The sequence below is a fragment of the Aulonocara sp. 'chitande type north' Nkhata Bay genome, linkage group LG1 (genome assembly GCF_057382095.1).
Source record: "Aulonocara sp. 'chitande type north' Nkhata Bay isolate Kocher_YH1m ecotype deep benthic linkage group LG1, A_spYH_male_GT1.1, whole genome shotgun sequence".
NCBI classification, from domain to species: domain Eukaryota; kingdom Metazoa; phylum Chordata; class Actinopteri; order Cichliformes; family Cichlidae; genus Aulonocara; species Aulonocara sp. 'chitande type north' Nkhata Bay.
In genome coordinates, this window is record NC_141344.1 from 27,475,056 (window position 1) to 27,490,871 (window position 15,816).

At 41.5% G+C, this 15,816-nt stretch overlaps 1 protein-coding gene across 2 annotated transcripts; it reads right to left on the minus strand.

Moving 5' to 3' along the window:
* Positions 1-3,176: 3,176 nt before the first annotated feature.
* On the minus strand, positions 3,177-15,616 carry LOC147339226 (interleukin-1 receptor accessory protein-like). 2 transcript variants are annotated; one of them, XM_086290869.1, is made up of 10 exons: positions 13,351-15,616; positions 9,353-9,608; positions 7,421-7,604; positions 7,162-7,306; positions 7,018-7,080; positions 6,798-6,921; positions 6,539-6,681; positions 6,295-6,441; positions 6,023-6,175; positions 3,177-5,912 (listed from the first exon to the last, which is right to left on the minus strand). In XM_086290869.1, exons 2-10 carry the CDS (start codon positions 9,559-9,561, stop codon positions 5,593-5,595), a joined length of 1,488 nt encoding a protein of 495 aa, XP_086146995.1. In that variant the 5' UTR covers positions 9,562-9,608; positions 13,351-15,616; the 3' UTR covers positions 3,177-5,592. The 2 variants fall into 2 exon arrangements, with proteins under 2 accessions (XP_086146995.1, XP_086146989.1); XM_086290863.1 differs by lacking the exon at positions 13,351-15,616 and adding an exon at positions 11,947-13,311.
* Positions 15,617-15,816: the final 200 nt, after the last annotated feature.

Genomic DNA, 15,816 nt, shown 5'->3' on the forward strand with positions numbered 1-15,816 from the left:
AGCTGTTTATATACCGCCGGATGCTAACGTTAGCACAGCTCTCAGCCTCTTGCTCAACACCATAAACAAACAACAGCTTGCCCACCCCGATGGGGTTTTTATTGTCGCCGGCGACTTTAACAAAGCGTGCCTAAAGACTGTGCTTCCTAAATTTATCCAGTTTGTGGACTTTGCTACGAGAGGAGAACACACTTTGGACCATGTCTATTCAAACATCAGGCATGCTTTCAGAGCGACACCCCTCCCCCACCTGGCTGGATCTGACCACCTCTGCATGTCCCTCACCCCCACCTACACCCCCCTGCTGAGAAAAACAAAGCCCCAGACAAAGACAATAAAAACCTGGCCTGAAGGAGCCCTTTCTCAACTGCAGGACTGCTTCTCAACAACTGTATGGGATTTATTCTCCAGCCACAACCTCCAGGAGTACACGGACACTGTACTCTCGTACATCAGGAACTGTGTTGACAATGTCACCGTCAACAAAAGGGTCAGGGTGTTTCCAAATCAAAAACCCTGGATGAATAGCGAAGTGCAATCACTCCTAAAAAGCCGCCACACTGCCTTCAAGTCAGGGGACAGGGCTGCGTATAGGGCGGCCAGGGCAGACCTGAGTAGAGGCATCAGGAAAGCTAAGGCTGCCTATAGGAGGAGGATTGAAGATCACTTTGCTGACAACGACCCCAGAAAAATGTGGCAGGGGATCAATCACATTACCAACTACAGAAGCAATAACCAGGCAACATCTAGGACTGATGCCTCACTGGCTGAGGATCTAAACCGTTTCTTCGCCCGCTTTGAGACGACCAAGCCCTCAGCTGCCACACCACTTCCACCCGCCCCCAGCACTGGCACACTAACACTTAGGGAGCACCAAGTGAGGTGTGTTCTAAGGTCAGTGAATCCCAGGAAGGCGGCAGGTCCTGATGGAATACATGGAAAGGTTCTCAGAGCATGTGCTGACGAACTGACCGGAGTCTTCACTAAAATCTTCAACCTTTCCTTGTCATCAAACACCGTCCCACCCTGCCTCAAAACCTCCACCATCATCCCCATCGCCAAGAAGACAGCTGTGGCCAGCCCAAATGACTACAGGCCTGTTGCACTTACGCCTGTAGTGATGAAGTGCTTTGAGAGACTGGTCTGTCAGCACATCAGGGCCGGTCTGCCTCCCACTCTGGACCCCCACCAATTTGCCTACAGGACAAATCGTTCCACCGAGGACGCTATCACCATAGCGCTCCACACTGCGCTGAGTCACCTGGAGCACCGAGGAAGCTATGTGAGAATGCTCTTTCTGGACTTCAGCTCAGCATTCAATCATATCATCCCGGAGATCCTGGTCCAGAAACTGTCTCACCTGGGACTCTCCACCCCCATCTGCCTCTGGATCAAGGACTTCCTGACAAATAGACCACAGTCTGTCAGACTCGGCCCCCACCGGTCCAGCACCATCACACTCAGCACCGGGTCTCCACAAGGATGTGTTTTGAGTTCCCTCCTGTTTACGCTCTACACATCCGACTGCTCCCCTACCCATCTCTCAAACACCATCATAAAGTTCGCGGATGACACCACAGTGGTTGGACTCATCTCAAGGGGGGATGAGTCAGACTACAGAGATGAGGTCAACAGACTGACTGAGTGGTGTTCAGTTAACAACCTCCAACTGAACACCACGAAAACTAAAGAACTTATCTTGGACTTCAGGAAGGGCAGAGCAGACCCGGCCCCACTTTACATTCACGGGAGCTGTGTGGAGAGGGTACACTCCATGAGGTTTCTGGGCGTGCAGATATCTGATGACCTCTCCTGGACTGCAAATACTACAGCGGTGGTTAAAAAGGCCCAGCAGCGTCTCCACTTTCTGAGAGTGCTCAGGAGGAACAACCTGGAGGAGAGGCTGCTGGTGACATTTTACAGAGCCACCATAGAGAGCATCCTAACGTACGGCATAACAACATGGTATGCAGGGTGCTCAGCTGCAGACAGGAAAGTACTGCAGAGGGTCATCAACACAGCCCAGAAGATCACTGGCTGCTCTCTGCCCAGCCTGGAGGTCACTGCAAACTCTCGGTACCTCAGCAGAGCTGGCAATATCATCAAGGACCACTCTCACCCCAGCAACCAACTGTTTGAACTATTACCGTCAGGCCGACGGTACAGGTCACATAAAACCAGGACAAACAGATTCAGGGATAGCTTCTTTCCCAGAGCTATCACCGTAGTAAATAAGCACAAAAACAACTGAACCTATTCCATACCGTCACTGTCATTATATTAATGCTGCTATCCTGTATATATTGTACATACTATTGTTTGAGTACTTACGATTGTTTTTTTTGTACTTTTTATATTTTACATTTATATTTATTATTGAAACTTGCACCAAGGGAGTGGCACTCCAATTTCGTTGTACTCTGTACAATGACAATAAAGGCTATTCTATTCTACATTTAATTTAAGAATTAAATGAAGAACATGATCAATGATAAGTTGCAGCGACAGAAAAGCTGTGGCTTGTGTTTGTGGAGTAATCAACTCAAAATCGTGATCGAGGAGTGATGTCTACCGACAGGTAAAGTGGGATCATTGACAGGGTGACATCATGTCAGGAGGCAAATAATGGTAGCCCAAGCCACAGCCTGCCTTGAAGACATCAAAAAGGGCTTATCCATCTCAACCCTCAAGAAAGATGTGCACATCCTAAAATTATCAGCCACTAAAGTACAAGCTCTGCGATGTTTTTGACAGCAGGGTAGGTGAACCAACCATGGATAGGGTGTCACAGATAATGTCACACTCTCTAAGCCCTATATGTACCAAGAGGAGATGACCCTCTAGATTACTGGACCAACATGCCACCATATTCCCTCATCTATTCCAGCTAGCCAATCTTTCCACTTCAACCACATCAGTCTCCCAAGAGAGAATATCATTCAAAGCAGGAGATTTTGTGCAAAAGACAAAATTGTCTCAGTACTGTTGAACACGTTGTTTTTCTTAATAAAAATAATTAAACATGCATAAAAACACACCCTATAAATATTGATTGATGTCTTTATGTGCAGAAGTACAACCTACAATTACTGACTGATTCAAACAAAATATCCTTCCATACAAATAATACTATAAACCAACAGAAAAGGTGACAGACAAAAAGAAAAAGACACATGAAAACATTCACATTTATTCAGTGCAATAATTTAAAATCACATTTATTTGGCCACCAGATGTCGCTGTAGTAATGTGTTCCAAATTCTCCAAAAGATCAAATCTTTTTCCAAAACAGCTGTTCCAAATGATTTGATCTCTCAAACGCTTCATTTCTGCCATCGCAAACGCAAAGGTTTAATATGAAATACTGGGTCAAGTTACAAAGTCCAGAAAACCAGAGAATATGTAAATGAAAGCCTGGGAATCCCGTGTCTCCAGAAATCATTAAACATATGGATACAGAACCAGAAGGCTTAGAGAGACAACAACAAAGTACAAGCGGAGAATATGGAGTCCAATCAGTGAGGTCATTCATTATTCAGAAGAACAGCGCGCTTTAATCAAAACGCTGATTGGATAGGGGGAAACATATCAAGAAGTGCAGAAAATCATGGGCTGCTCAGCTAAAATGATCTCCAATGCTTTAAAATGGAAAGCCAAACCAGAGAGACTACCATTCGAATGGATTGAACAATAGCCAGCATGGCAAAGACTCAGCCAATAATCACATCCAGGGAGATCAGAGGCAGTCTGAAGTTACCTGTGAGTACTGTGACAATTAGAAGATGCTTGTGTGAGGCTAATCTATCAGGAAGAAGCCCCCGCAAATTCACGCTACTAAAAAAAAAAAAAGACATGTGCTAAAGACGATACAATTTGTCAAAGAACATATCGACTGGCCTAAAGAGAAATGGAGAAACATTTTGTGGACTGATGAAAGTAAGATTGTTCTTTTTGGGTCCAAGGACCGCAGACAGTTTGTTAGATGACCTCCAAACACTGAATTCAAGCCACAGTACACTCTCAAGACGGTGAAGCATGGTAGTTCAAGCATCATGATATGGGGATGTTTCTCTTACTATGGTGTCGGAACTATTTATCGCACACCAGGGATCATGGATCAATTTGCTTATATCAAAATAATTGATAAGGTCATGCTGCCAACAAAATGAAGCTTATGGAGTGGCCAGCCCAATCCCCACACCTTAATCTAATAGAAAACTTGTTGGGTGACATCAAAAATGCTGTTTCTGAGGCAAAACCAAGAAATTCAGAGGAATTGTGAAAGGTTGTCAAATCATCCTGGCTGGCATACGTGTTTATGATGATTTTGAGCTTTACTCACATTTTAAAACACACTGCTATTATTTTGAACATAACTGTATAATCAAACTAAAAACTTGAGGCACAAATAAGGAAAAAAAAGAACCAATACCAGATATCAGAAGATAACACAATAAACAAACCCATCAGCATAAGGAAATACAAAATAACACTATTAACAGAAAAGTACAATATTATACAGAACATGACAAAAAATATATATAAATAAATATATCAGTAGCAATAAAAGTGTCTGTATATAATGATACATTTGTGTGATAGTTATAAATAAATATTTCCTCTAATAGTTAAAATGTTATGCTTTTATCCAGACTAAATGAAGATCTGGATTAGTGAGATGCTGCTTCCTCTCCAGCTTGCAGTCTAAGGAGCTTGGAAAGAAAAGCGTCTGGACTTCTTAAAGTTGCTTGAAGACTTTTCACCTCTCAACCGAAAAGCTTCTTCAGTTCTAGGGTCAAATGATGGAGAGTCCCAGATTTAAGCTCTATGGGAGTAACCCACCAAGAGGGACATGGGCCCCCTATTGATCCTCTACCTAATCACATGAGCCAAGGTGTGAAAACGGGTGTGGGTAGCAATCATGCATGGTTTCGGGTGTACTCATAGTGAAACCTAGCCCTAACCCTATCATGCGATTTCCTGAGGTCAAAAGGCCCAGGATGTGAGTGGTCGTTAAGGCGTCTGGGAAGGGATCTCAAAACTGGGTTATAGATGGCAGACAGTTGGTGTTGTAAGCCACCGCCTCTGTTCATAGATTGTCATTGACAGTGGACATAGACGGCTTCCTTCACTCCTCTTTCAAACCATCTGTGCTCTCTGTCCTAAATGTGAACATTGGTGTCCTCGAAGGAGTGTCTTTGTCCTAGATGCAGATGGACTGCTGAGTCTTGTCCTGTGGAGGTGGCTCTTCTATGTTGTGCCATGCGTTTATGAAGTGGGTGTTTGGTCTCTCCAATGTAGGGGTCTGGGCATTCCTCGCTACACTGTACAGCATACACCACATTGTTAAGTTTGTGTTTAGGAGTTCTGTCTTTCGGATGAACCAGTTTTTGTGTGGCTGGGTCTGAAGTACACTGGGATGTTGTGTTAGTCTTTCTGATCCTCCCTAGTTTCTGTCTGATCGTCTTCTCTGTGCCTCTTTGCTGACTTGATGAAAGACCAAATAGGATAACCACATGTTTTAAGAGCTTCCTTTACATGTGTGTGTGTTCAGTGGAGGAAATACAGTCTTACATCCTAAATACTGTATAGTCATATTAAAGCTCTGGGTGCTCTCTGCGGGGCAGGTAGGTAATAACGTAGCAGCTTCCAGAAGGCAGAAGAGGGCAGCATCGAGCTTTTTCCCTTCCAGGTGACACAGTCTGCAGCTTTGCAGAGTTGTAAGGCCTCTAAAGATGAACTTGTGCTCAAGACTCCGGCTGTCTCAGTTTTAATCAAAACCACGTGAGTCTGCAACTTCTTGAGGGATGCTTGGATACTTTTCAGCAGGTCGACTCCTGAACCAGAATCTTCTGAGCAGGGGACCAGAACCACTGTCTGACTCTGCTTTATGCAGTCTAACACAGCCTCTCCTACAGGAGCAGACAAGCACAGATCAGAGTGTGTTGTTTTCCCCTTGATTGAATTTGTAAGGACAAAATTTAGAATAACAATTTTGTAAAAATATGAAAAATGTAAGCACCTCTCTCTGGTACAACATCAGGACTGTAGCGACAGAGACTATAACCAAGTCTGTACTTCATTTCACTCTCCAGCCTTTTTCTGTCATCTTCATTTAGTCCTGGATCTGTGCTACTCTTGTAATACATCAAGCAGGCGTTGTAGCTTTTTCCATCTAAATGGAAAAAAATAAAAATGTTGTTTTAAAAGTGGATAGAAAAAAGCAGATTTTGCCGCTCTGACAAAAATGTGAACACAGACAATGTTTGAATTAGCAAAATGTATGAAAACTACCTGGGATGGTTCGATGGCAGCCAAGAATTCGACGAAGGAAAAGCGTGATGTCGACTTTAAACTTTGCATAAATAATTGCTGTTAGTACCATCACCATCAGCACAAAGCCCACAATCCATAAAGCCACAAAGTAAGAGGAAGGAGCAGCTGTAGGGAGTGATGGGGATTTTCTAAATTAGCTCATCTAATAAATAAACACATTAAAGAGTATTATTAAGTACTCAAAATGTTCAGCTGGCCATACCTTTTTGTTTTAGAGTGATAGTGACTAAGCTTGTTTGGTAGGCAGATTGCAGTTTACAGGTATAATTTTTTGACAGATCGTCCTCTGACACTTTTCTGAAGATTAGAGATGTTCTCATTCTGATTTCCTCTGTGCTGATGACCCTGAGAAGAGAAGGAAATGACTGAGGCAGATCTAAAAACAGAATTCATATCTGAGCTGATGTGACTACATATAACATCAGTGTGACCCACAGAGGACCTGTGTGTGAAATATTTACCGTGTATCATTATAGAAAACTGGTAGACTAGTGTCTGTATCCACAAATGAACTTCCACTTAACCAAAACAAGTCATCCATTTTTGACATCATAACTGCTTTACAATCAATCACCACTGTTGAACCTAGAAAAAGCAGAGTTAACACAGGTTGTTATAAACGATTAACATTTAAGCTTTAGCCAAGAGTGTGAAGGTGTATGAATATAGACAATAACTCACCTAAATCTACCTCAAATACCTGCTTGTCCTCCGGTGAAATTATCACTGCTTTCTTAGTTATTTCTGTGGAAATAAAAAAAACCTTTTGAAAAGCACATATTAAAATCATTCAAAATAAATATCTGCAAAATGTGTTTTTCTTACTGCTTGGTTGGACATCAAGTTTCACCGTAGAGGTCATGTTATATATTTGACCATCATACAGGTAAGACCGGGTGCAGGTATAGTTGCCACTGTCCTCTTTTTTCACACTTGGGAAGTAACCGTCTTTTGGTGATGACCCGCCCTCCTACAACATATAAGCTCGATTTTTAAGTAGTCAGCTGTCAAATTTGGAAAAACATTAAAACCCTGTAACAGTACTTTACAGTTTGATCTCATTCACATAATCTGCTCTGTTTACCTTGTGCCATGTGACGCCGCTTCTGGTGATATTCAGGGTGTTAAAGGGAAAAAAAATTTCAGGGCAATACAACTTGCAGTACTCCTCTGTGTAACATTCTTTAGAGATCTGGTTCATTTGTTCAGAGTCTCTGGACTGAGCTGTGTTTACTTTGAGGCTTACCCAGGACTGTCTGCTGGAATTCCTACCAAGGAAAGAAAACAGTAACATGAAGTTTTAACTTTCATTCTGAGCAACAAGCAAAATGAAACAAAAAAATGGGAAAGTAAGAGAAGACTTAAAGGATTAGTTTTAAAATGGTGTTCATCTACTTAGCGGGCTATTTGTCCATCAGGATTTATTATTAGCTGAGAAAGTTTTGTGCTGCAAACAGTGAAATGAAACTAACATATCTGGCATTCTGTATAAAAATCCCTCTCAGCTTCGCCTTCAGTAATCCATTCCTTTAACGCTGGATTACTGAGAGGCTCTTCTCTGACCCACAGAAGATGAAACCTAATAACCTGTGATACACTCATGCTTCTTGTGTGCCTTTGTCTGATTTTATTTTACCTGATTTATTTATTTTACTCACAACAGAACTCAGAAAACAAATGTTTTGACTGAGACGTACCATTTCAGGAAAACACTCATTTTGAATTTGATGACATGTCTCAACAAAATTCAACAAAACACTTTTCAACCAATAAAAGGTTGAGAAGGAAGTGTTTGTGTTACACATGAAAATCATGATTTTAACTTTAGGCCTGCAGGCAGCACTGGTTTAAATTTAATTTATCATGAAAATCACAGCATGGGCTCAGGGACACTTGTGCCATCCACTAATGTAGGCTAATGCACCACCATGCAAAGAACAACGTAATCATCTTCTATGATTCACTGAGGCAAAGCGAAAAACTGTCCTGAGGTCAGGCGAAACAAAACTTGAAAGATTATTTGGCAACGTGTTACACAGCTTGTAATAATGGATGCTGAAAGGTATATACATGTTTTAAAGCCACATATACTCTATGACTATGTCTTTCGGAGAAGGCCTTGCATATTTCAGCAAGACAATGCTAAACTGCATACTGCTGTCATTACAACAGCATGGCTTTGAAGTAGAAGAGTCTGGGTGCTGAATTGGCCTGCCTGGTGTTTAGACCTTTCACCAATCAAAACACTGGACAAAAAAAATAGGGCAATGAAGAGTGACTGTTGAGAATGGGACAACATTCCTTTCCCAAATATCCAGCAGCTGCTCTACCCAGTTCCCCGATGTTCACAGACTGTTGTTCAAAGAAGAGGTGATGCTACACAGTGTTAAACATGGCCCTGTCCCACCTTTTAAAGCACTGTAAAGCACTTTGAATCACCTTGTTGTTGAATTGTGCTATACAAATAAACTTGCCTTGCCTTGCCTTTTGAGACATGCGGCTGCGGTCAAATTCAAAATTATTAATTGAAAATTATTAAGAATGATTACAATGATTGTTTTCTTAAAATTTAGTTAAAATGGTACATTAGTTGTTAAACCATCTAAGTTTATAAAAAAATGAATGTTTTCTATGTTCTAGTTTGAATAAAATATGGCTTTGTTCCAGTTTTTCTGTACCTTAACAACAACCCGCCGTCCTCAGTTGTGTTTCAGGATTTGCTAACTTCAGATGGCGGGTTGTTATTTGCAAACACAGGATCCTCACATATATGTTACCAGCATTTAGGGAAACTGTCATACCATAATGCCAACAAGCAACCTGGTTTAGTACAAATATAAAAAGTGCTTTTCTGGTGCCGTGATGTTCAATAACAACCTTAAAATGTTATAATAAAATATAATACAAGTTAAACTTGCTCTGCTATCCTGTCGTATAGGAAATAGTACTTTATGTCAGTGTGTGGGCACGACTTTTGTTTGATGTCAGTCTTAGACAAGGAAACCATTCATTTTACCGAAAAGAGCAGGAGTAATTCCCCTGATGGTTTACTGAAGCTCTGAGAATAACAAGGATTCTTCCATGAACCAGCACACCCATCTGCCTCTGCTCAGCTGACGTTGACATGTTGAAGAGTTTCATTTCATCCACGGTGTGACTGGTCCAGAACACCTCAGCATCTCCATCACGGTACTCTCTGTAAGAAGGGCACTGCAGTACCGCCATCTCACCTGCCTCGACATTTACTTCCTGGAAACTCAGTGGGCACACACCTGTCAATGACATTCATAATGACATGTGAAAAAAAGCATTGCTTTAGTCTAAAATGATCATATTTGTCTGGTTAATGAAACTCGGGCTTCACAGTGCAGTCACTAGCAGTATTCTACTTTTACCCTGAACTAATGTCACCGATATCTTTAAATGCCACAGCATTACCACAAAGGGAGGGCAGTACAGCCCTGGTGCCCCTTAGCAGGCTTCCAGAAACTGGGTAATAAGAAAATTGGGGGGGGGGGGGGGGGGGGGGGTTGGTGCAGGGGCTATAATAACTTGTTGCAGACAGAGGAATTAATGAGGGGCTCCCTAAAGAATCAGAATTAGAGAAATAAGTATGACGTTTAATGTAAAAATGTTGTAGATTCCCCTAATAATGTAAAAGATAATGTAAAGGGTTATTGTGTGTTGTCGTATTTTGAAGGTTCTGCTCTGTGAATTCTCTCCACGCTTCTTCCAGTTGGCGCCTGCTCTTGCTACCTAAAAGGAATTTGATGAATACTGCGCTCCTTCAGGCAATGGCTGCCATTCTGGGGTTTTAAAAGGCTTATGAGGCGCATAACTGTCATAATCTGTGTGCAGGCAGACAGGAAAGGACCGAAATGCAGACTCAGACACGGAAATGAAACAAACTCAAAAGGGCAGCTTTATTGCTGGACACCAGAAAGAACTAAACTGGAATACAAAACAAAACAAATGTACACATGTACACTGATGGACACATTTGCAGGACCATGAATGCTTTAGGCAGCTGTAGACTTACACTGTAAAAAAAAAAAAATTCCGTAGAAAAACGGAAAATGTCCTGGTAAATTTTTGCCAGTACATCGGCATCACGGGCATTGGCAAAATAAAATAAAAAATTGCTCGTACTCATGCTGCCCCGACATCAGCCAGCGCATATTGGGAATGGTACAGGCACCGATTGGTTTTCTATCACCCATTTCCTGGGAGTAAGGGCGCCCTCCGTATGCGAGGTGCACCTGCTGCTTGTGGCACAGGGAGGAGAGGGCGGGGCGGCGGGGGATTCACTGGTGGCTGGAGCGGCATCTAATAACCAACTCGCAAAATAAAACAAAACAACAAACACGAAAACACCAGACATTATAATACAGACTTATAATCTGCACCAATGCTTTATCGAAATTCTATACGCGAAAAGTGTGCGCCTGCTCGCTGCTGAAGTCAAAGTAAACTTTATTGTCATCTCTCTATATACATTCCAGTATATAGAGAGACGAGACGACGAGGATCCTTTTACAGCAGTGCAAGTAAACAAACAATATATATAAGAGTAAGAAAATAAATATACACTTTAGGACTAGGGGTAAAGGGATCAATAACAACCAAACAACCAAACAGACCTGACCCAGCAACACTGCTGCTGGGTCAGGTCGTGATGTCACTGATAACATTGTTAAACACGGTGTTAGGAAGCAGAATTAATAAATAACAGACTGAACTTACTGGAAGTCAGATACGCATTTGAATAATAATGAAACCATAACACAAAGAGCAGTGCTTGGATAAAGTGCGGGCACTGCAGGGGCAATGTTTTGTAAGGGGAGGGTAAAGGGACTAAAATAATTTAATCACACATAATGAAAGAAATGAGAGGAACAAAGTAAAAACGAAACTGAGGATGAAAATGCCTTACATTGCCTGTATTTAGCTTTCTTTAAACTGCCTTAAAATAAAATCTCTGCACACCTGAAGAAACAACAGGTGCCTATGAGGGAAAAACACAACTTCCCCGAACTGTCTTGCTTGTCACCATTTTATTGAATCACATTTCATTCCAACAGACTTTCATCAGTTTTGTAAACTGTTTTGTTTGTAATTGATAAAAGTCAGTTGGAAGGAGATGTTCTGATTGAATTAATTTTTTTTATAGATGTTAGCTTTGGAATGTCAGTCACTTATCTTCCACCAGTATTGCTTAAAAATAACTTTTTAATGTAATAATCTCATCACTTGTCAGCATCACATTTATATTACTCACAAGGCTCTAAGGAACCAGGCGAATGAGTATTGACACAAGCTCATGTGCCTAATATTGTGCGTGTATTTTTAGCAGCTTGGTATACTTTAACAACACTGCAAATTCATTTTTTGAATAAACATATTTTGGTCTTTTTGGGGTTTTTTTTTTTTGTTTTTATTGTTCACGCTCAAAACACCGTTAACCACTCAGTTTAAACTCGACATTTCCAACAGTGTTTAATAATAAGTTTCACTGTAAATGTAAAAGAGCAATGTTTTTTTAGATTATGAACTGTAGATTTATGTTCTAAATAAAATAAAAATCACCCATAAAACATGAAGAGGTCTTACCTGGTGTCGATGTAAGGAAGACGAGAAAAAGAAGGAGAAGGCTTATTTTTCCGTTCATATCGTCTCACGTCAAAACTCAACACGAATCTTCTTAGGAGCTAAAGTGAAGAGAACTGAACTGGAATGTCTGACTGGTCGCTTATAATTTCAAATAAAGTTCGAAAAAAAAAAGCTTACCAACGTGTACGTAATAAGCTAATACTCCTGGGTGCTATACACTACAGTGTACGCTGTACACCTACTTACTGGTTTTGTCGCATCAGTCTGTGTCTCTGAGTTAACTTGTGCTTCTCCTACAGCTCCGGACCGCTAAAAATGCGCGTGCTCTTTGTGAGCTCGTTCCCGGCTCGTAACCAGCGCGTTCTGCCGTCAAGGGCGATCATTGGTTAAAGGTGATCATGTGACTGATGCAAGCCAGATCCTTTTATTTAGCAAAACTGTGATTAATAGTTAAATATTATTGTTGAGGGGCACAGACAGGACTCCGCACGCACACACACATTAAAAAATAATAATAATAATTTGTTTTTTAAAAAGTTGCCTCAACAAGAGGGCACTTTGGGAACCCATCAGGAAAGGGGCGGGTGCTCAAGCCCCTCTAGCCCCCCCCACCCTGCACGTGCCTGTTTCCAGGTGCTGTACACAGTCAGTTCAGCATAACAGGAGTGTTCCAGTTATCTGGGGGGCAAATGAAGTTCAAAACTGCCAAGCTTTCTTTGGATTAACTTGCTAAACAAAACCTAAAATCCCAGTTCGTAGGCGTCTTATCAAGCTTATCCTTTAAGCTTGGCTCCCTGCTTTAGAGTGTGTAGGTGGCCTTAAGTTAAGTAAATATTTGCGGATCACAAAATTCATGAAACGTGAAACATGAACATGAAACGATCCGTGTGAGTTTCCGTCAAAGGCTGATGATGATAAAATGGTGATTAATCCCCCCTCCACACATACACACACAATCCCATAATAATAATAATAATAATAATAATAATGATAATAATATGCAACAGTCCTGCAAAAAATTGGAATAAATCGCACTGAACAGTAAGATGGTATTTATTGGTAATTATTTTTTTCTCAGTGGGTAAACTGAAAAATAAAACAACAAAAAAATGACATAAAATATTCCTTATCAGATTATAACAACTAATAACAACATTTACCTTAATTATACTATATCAAATATTTTCGAACCCAAAATTACTCACTATTGCCAAAACAAAAATAAAAAATAAAAAAATAAAAAGGGCAGGCCAAATTATAAAGAAAGTCAATTTACCAAGTCTTGAAAAATAAAACTGAACAAAATTGTACACGCACTGTACACTAGTGTGTGTACAGTTTCTTGTCAATTTTAAATACCATGTCCAGACATGGTTCTTTATTATTAGTGTTGTAAAGACTCACCTTTCAGCACAATCACTTCACCAGATGCATCTTGCTTCCATTAACTGAAGATTTAAGATGTTCTGGTCGTGAACGGCAACCCCCTGCCTACCTACAACAGTATGAAGTTCAGTATCCTGGAGCTAGAAGTGCTAGATGTGAGACAGGGTGTCAAACTGAACGCCAGCATATTGACACAGACACACATGGCCTGCAGGATCCTGACGGACAGGCAGATATCCAGACAGAGACTGTTACGGATTCAAATATTGGGGATGGATACAAGAGGAAAAACCAAAATAACAACACTGGTCCGGCAGGGTTGAGTCAAACGATGATTTTAATGATCACACGCGTGGGAGATGGACACCGTACGCAGACAGCATCAGATCTCAAAATGGTGGAGCATTGATCAAACTCTTATAGCCTCTAGTGGCCCCCACTTAGTCATAAAAGCCTAAACATTCACATTCTTTCTCTCACACAGCGCCCAAGCTACGACCTTGGCTCCCTGTTTATCTGCTCCTGCTGAGATAGGGCAGAAAACCTCTCCAGTATGTTCTGTTCTCTTCCAATCAGACAAATAAGGCGATGACTTTCTGCGAACAGCATTTCTTATAACTCAGCAGTATAATGCGTCATAAAACAATATCATTCATTCACAATAAATCAGCAGTCTAATGTAATGCAAATCCGTTTAACAAATGTAATAGTTATCACCTTCTTCTATGTCATGATCCTGGGTCCTTTTGACCCAGCGTTTTGTGTTTTCTCTTCTTGTGATTTTGGTTCTGTTCTTCCTCTGTTTAGTGTTTATTCTGTTCTGCCCGTGTGTTCCTGTATCTAGTCCGCGTTTCTTAGTTGTGTCCTTTCATGTGTAAGTTCCTGTTTTATTGTGAAGGTCTGCGTCTTATGTGAGTGTTTTCAGTTGCCTCCCTAGTCTCGTCACGTTAATCACTCCCAGCTGTGTTCCCCACCTGTGTATAATCTCCCTGTGTTCTCTGAGTGTATTTAAGTTGTGTCTTCTGTCATAGTAGTGGCTGGTTCGTCTGTGTTGTTTCCCCTCGTCTCCCCGTATGTATTTCCTCGGACCTCCCTGTATCTTCGTTTCTGGTTTGTGTTGTTAGTTTCCCCAGTTTAGGTTTCCGATTTCATGTTCACCCACCATTGCTGTTTGTACCCACTCCTGTAAATAAATACTCACCTGCACCAGAGCTGCCGCCTTTTGGGTCCTTTCTCCAACTCCACACGGCTTGCCCCGGCAAACCGTGACATTCTAATTCAGGAGAATAATGCAAACTAAAACTACATAATAATTCACAATCTTTAATTAGGGGTCTAACATGGCATAAAATAATATTATAATCCCACAAGACACACCCTGCTCCTTTACCCACCAATCAAGATGAGGTGATGAGGAACTCCTGATTACGATGAGGAAGATTAGGCAATTCATGATTCATTTATCTCCTCCCCGTTCTTGCAGTTCCTCCAGATCTTTAATTTGCACTGTCTCATCTGATGAAATCAAATCCTCCATTCCTCAAACGCATCTGCAACATGAGCAGTTCCCAGTGATTGATTCAGCAACCTGTAAATCACCCTCTCAGCTCCCACAGATCAGTCGTCATTCTGGTACAGTTCCTGCTGCCAGCCCTCCTTCATAGAATTCATCAATATTAGATGCTGCAGTTCCTTCAAGTGGTTTGCCTAGACCAGTTTTTCCTACACAAGATGACACTCCCTTTAACTTCCCAGCCACACCGCTGCAGGATCCTTACCAGATCCCCTGTGTTCAACCTGCTGTTCCATTAGATGAACCTTTCATTTGCATTCCAGAATAAAAGCAGCACCCGCCTTTAAAGCAGCAACCAGCTACATCTATGGTTTGCATGCACAGAAACCTTCAGTACCCATTACTGCTAGTTCTAGTCACCCTGTTACTACCAGAACACATGTATATAAGCTTGAGGGTCCTTCTTTCCCAGACCTTACCAGAGAAGATGAAATGCAATACAGTATGTTACGGATGGCTCTTACCAACCTTCTTGACCCTCACGAGACAGAGCACTTCAAATATCATGTCCTTCTCGATCATCTGAAAGTACACCAAGCTAAACGATTAGCTCTTGCCTTTTCCTATGCTCCTGACCGATATACTCAAGCCATCAAAGCCCTCGATGAGCATTACGGGCAACCCAGACAATTAGCATTGAAAGAACTACGGAATACACTAGAGCTTCCTCCTATCAGAGCAGGCGATGGTCGGACTCTGGATAACTTCGCTCTTCGTGTACAAGCTCTAGTTGGTTTGCTTAGCACCATGGGTGATCAAGGACAGAACTACATTGTGGGTCCCATGTTGATCGCCTGCTTGAAAAGCTGCCTGCAGAGCATTCTAGTCGCTTTAAACGGCATGTTTATAGGAAACAAGGAGAAATGACATATACCTTACCTTTGTTCTCATCCTGGTTGCAAATGGAGTGC

What these genes read in the sequence shown, in the direction of transcription:
- LOC147339226 (XM_086290863.1), bottom strand. Translation starts at nt 12,004, where the DNA reads ATGAACGGAAAAATAAGCCTTCTCCTTCTTTTTCTCGTCTTCCTTACA. An exon ending in GCGGCGTCACATGGCACAAG is followed by an intron (nt 7,307 to 7,420) that starts GTAAACAGAGCA and finishes TATATGTTGTAG; the next exon opens with GAGGGCGGGTCATCACCAAA. An exon ending in TATCACTCTAAAACAAAAAG is followed by an intron (nt 6,442 to 6,538) that starts GTATGGCCAGCT and finishes CACTCCCTACAG; the next exon opens with CTGCTCCTTCCTCTTACTTT.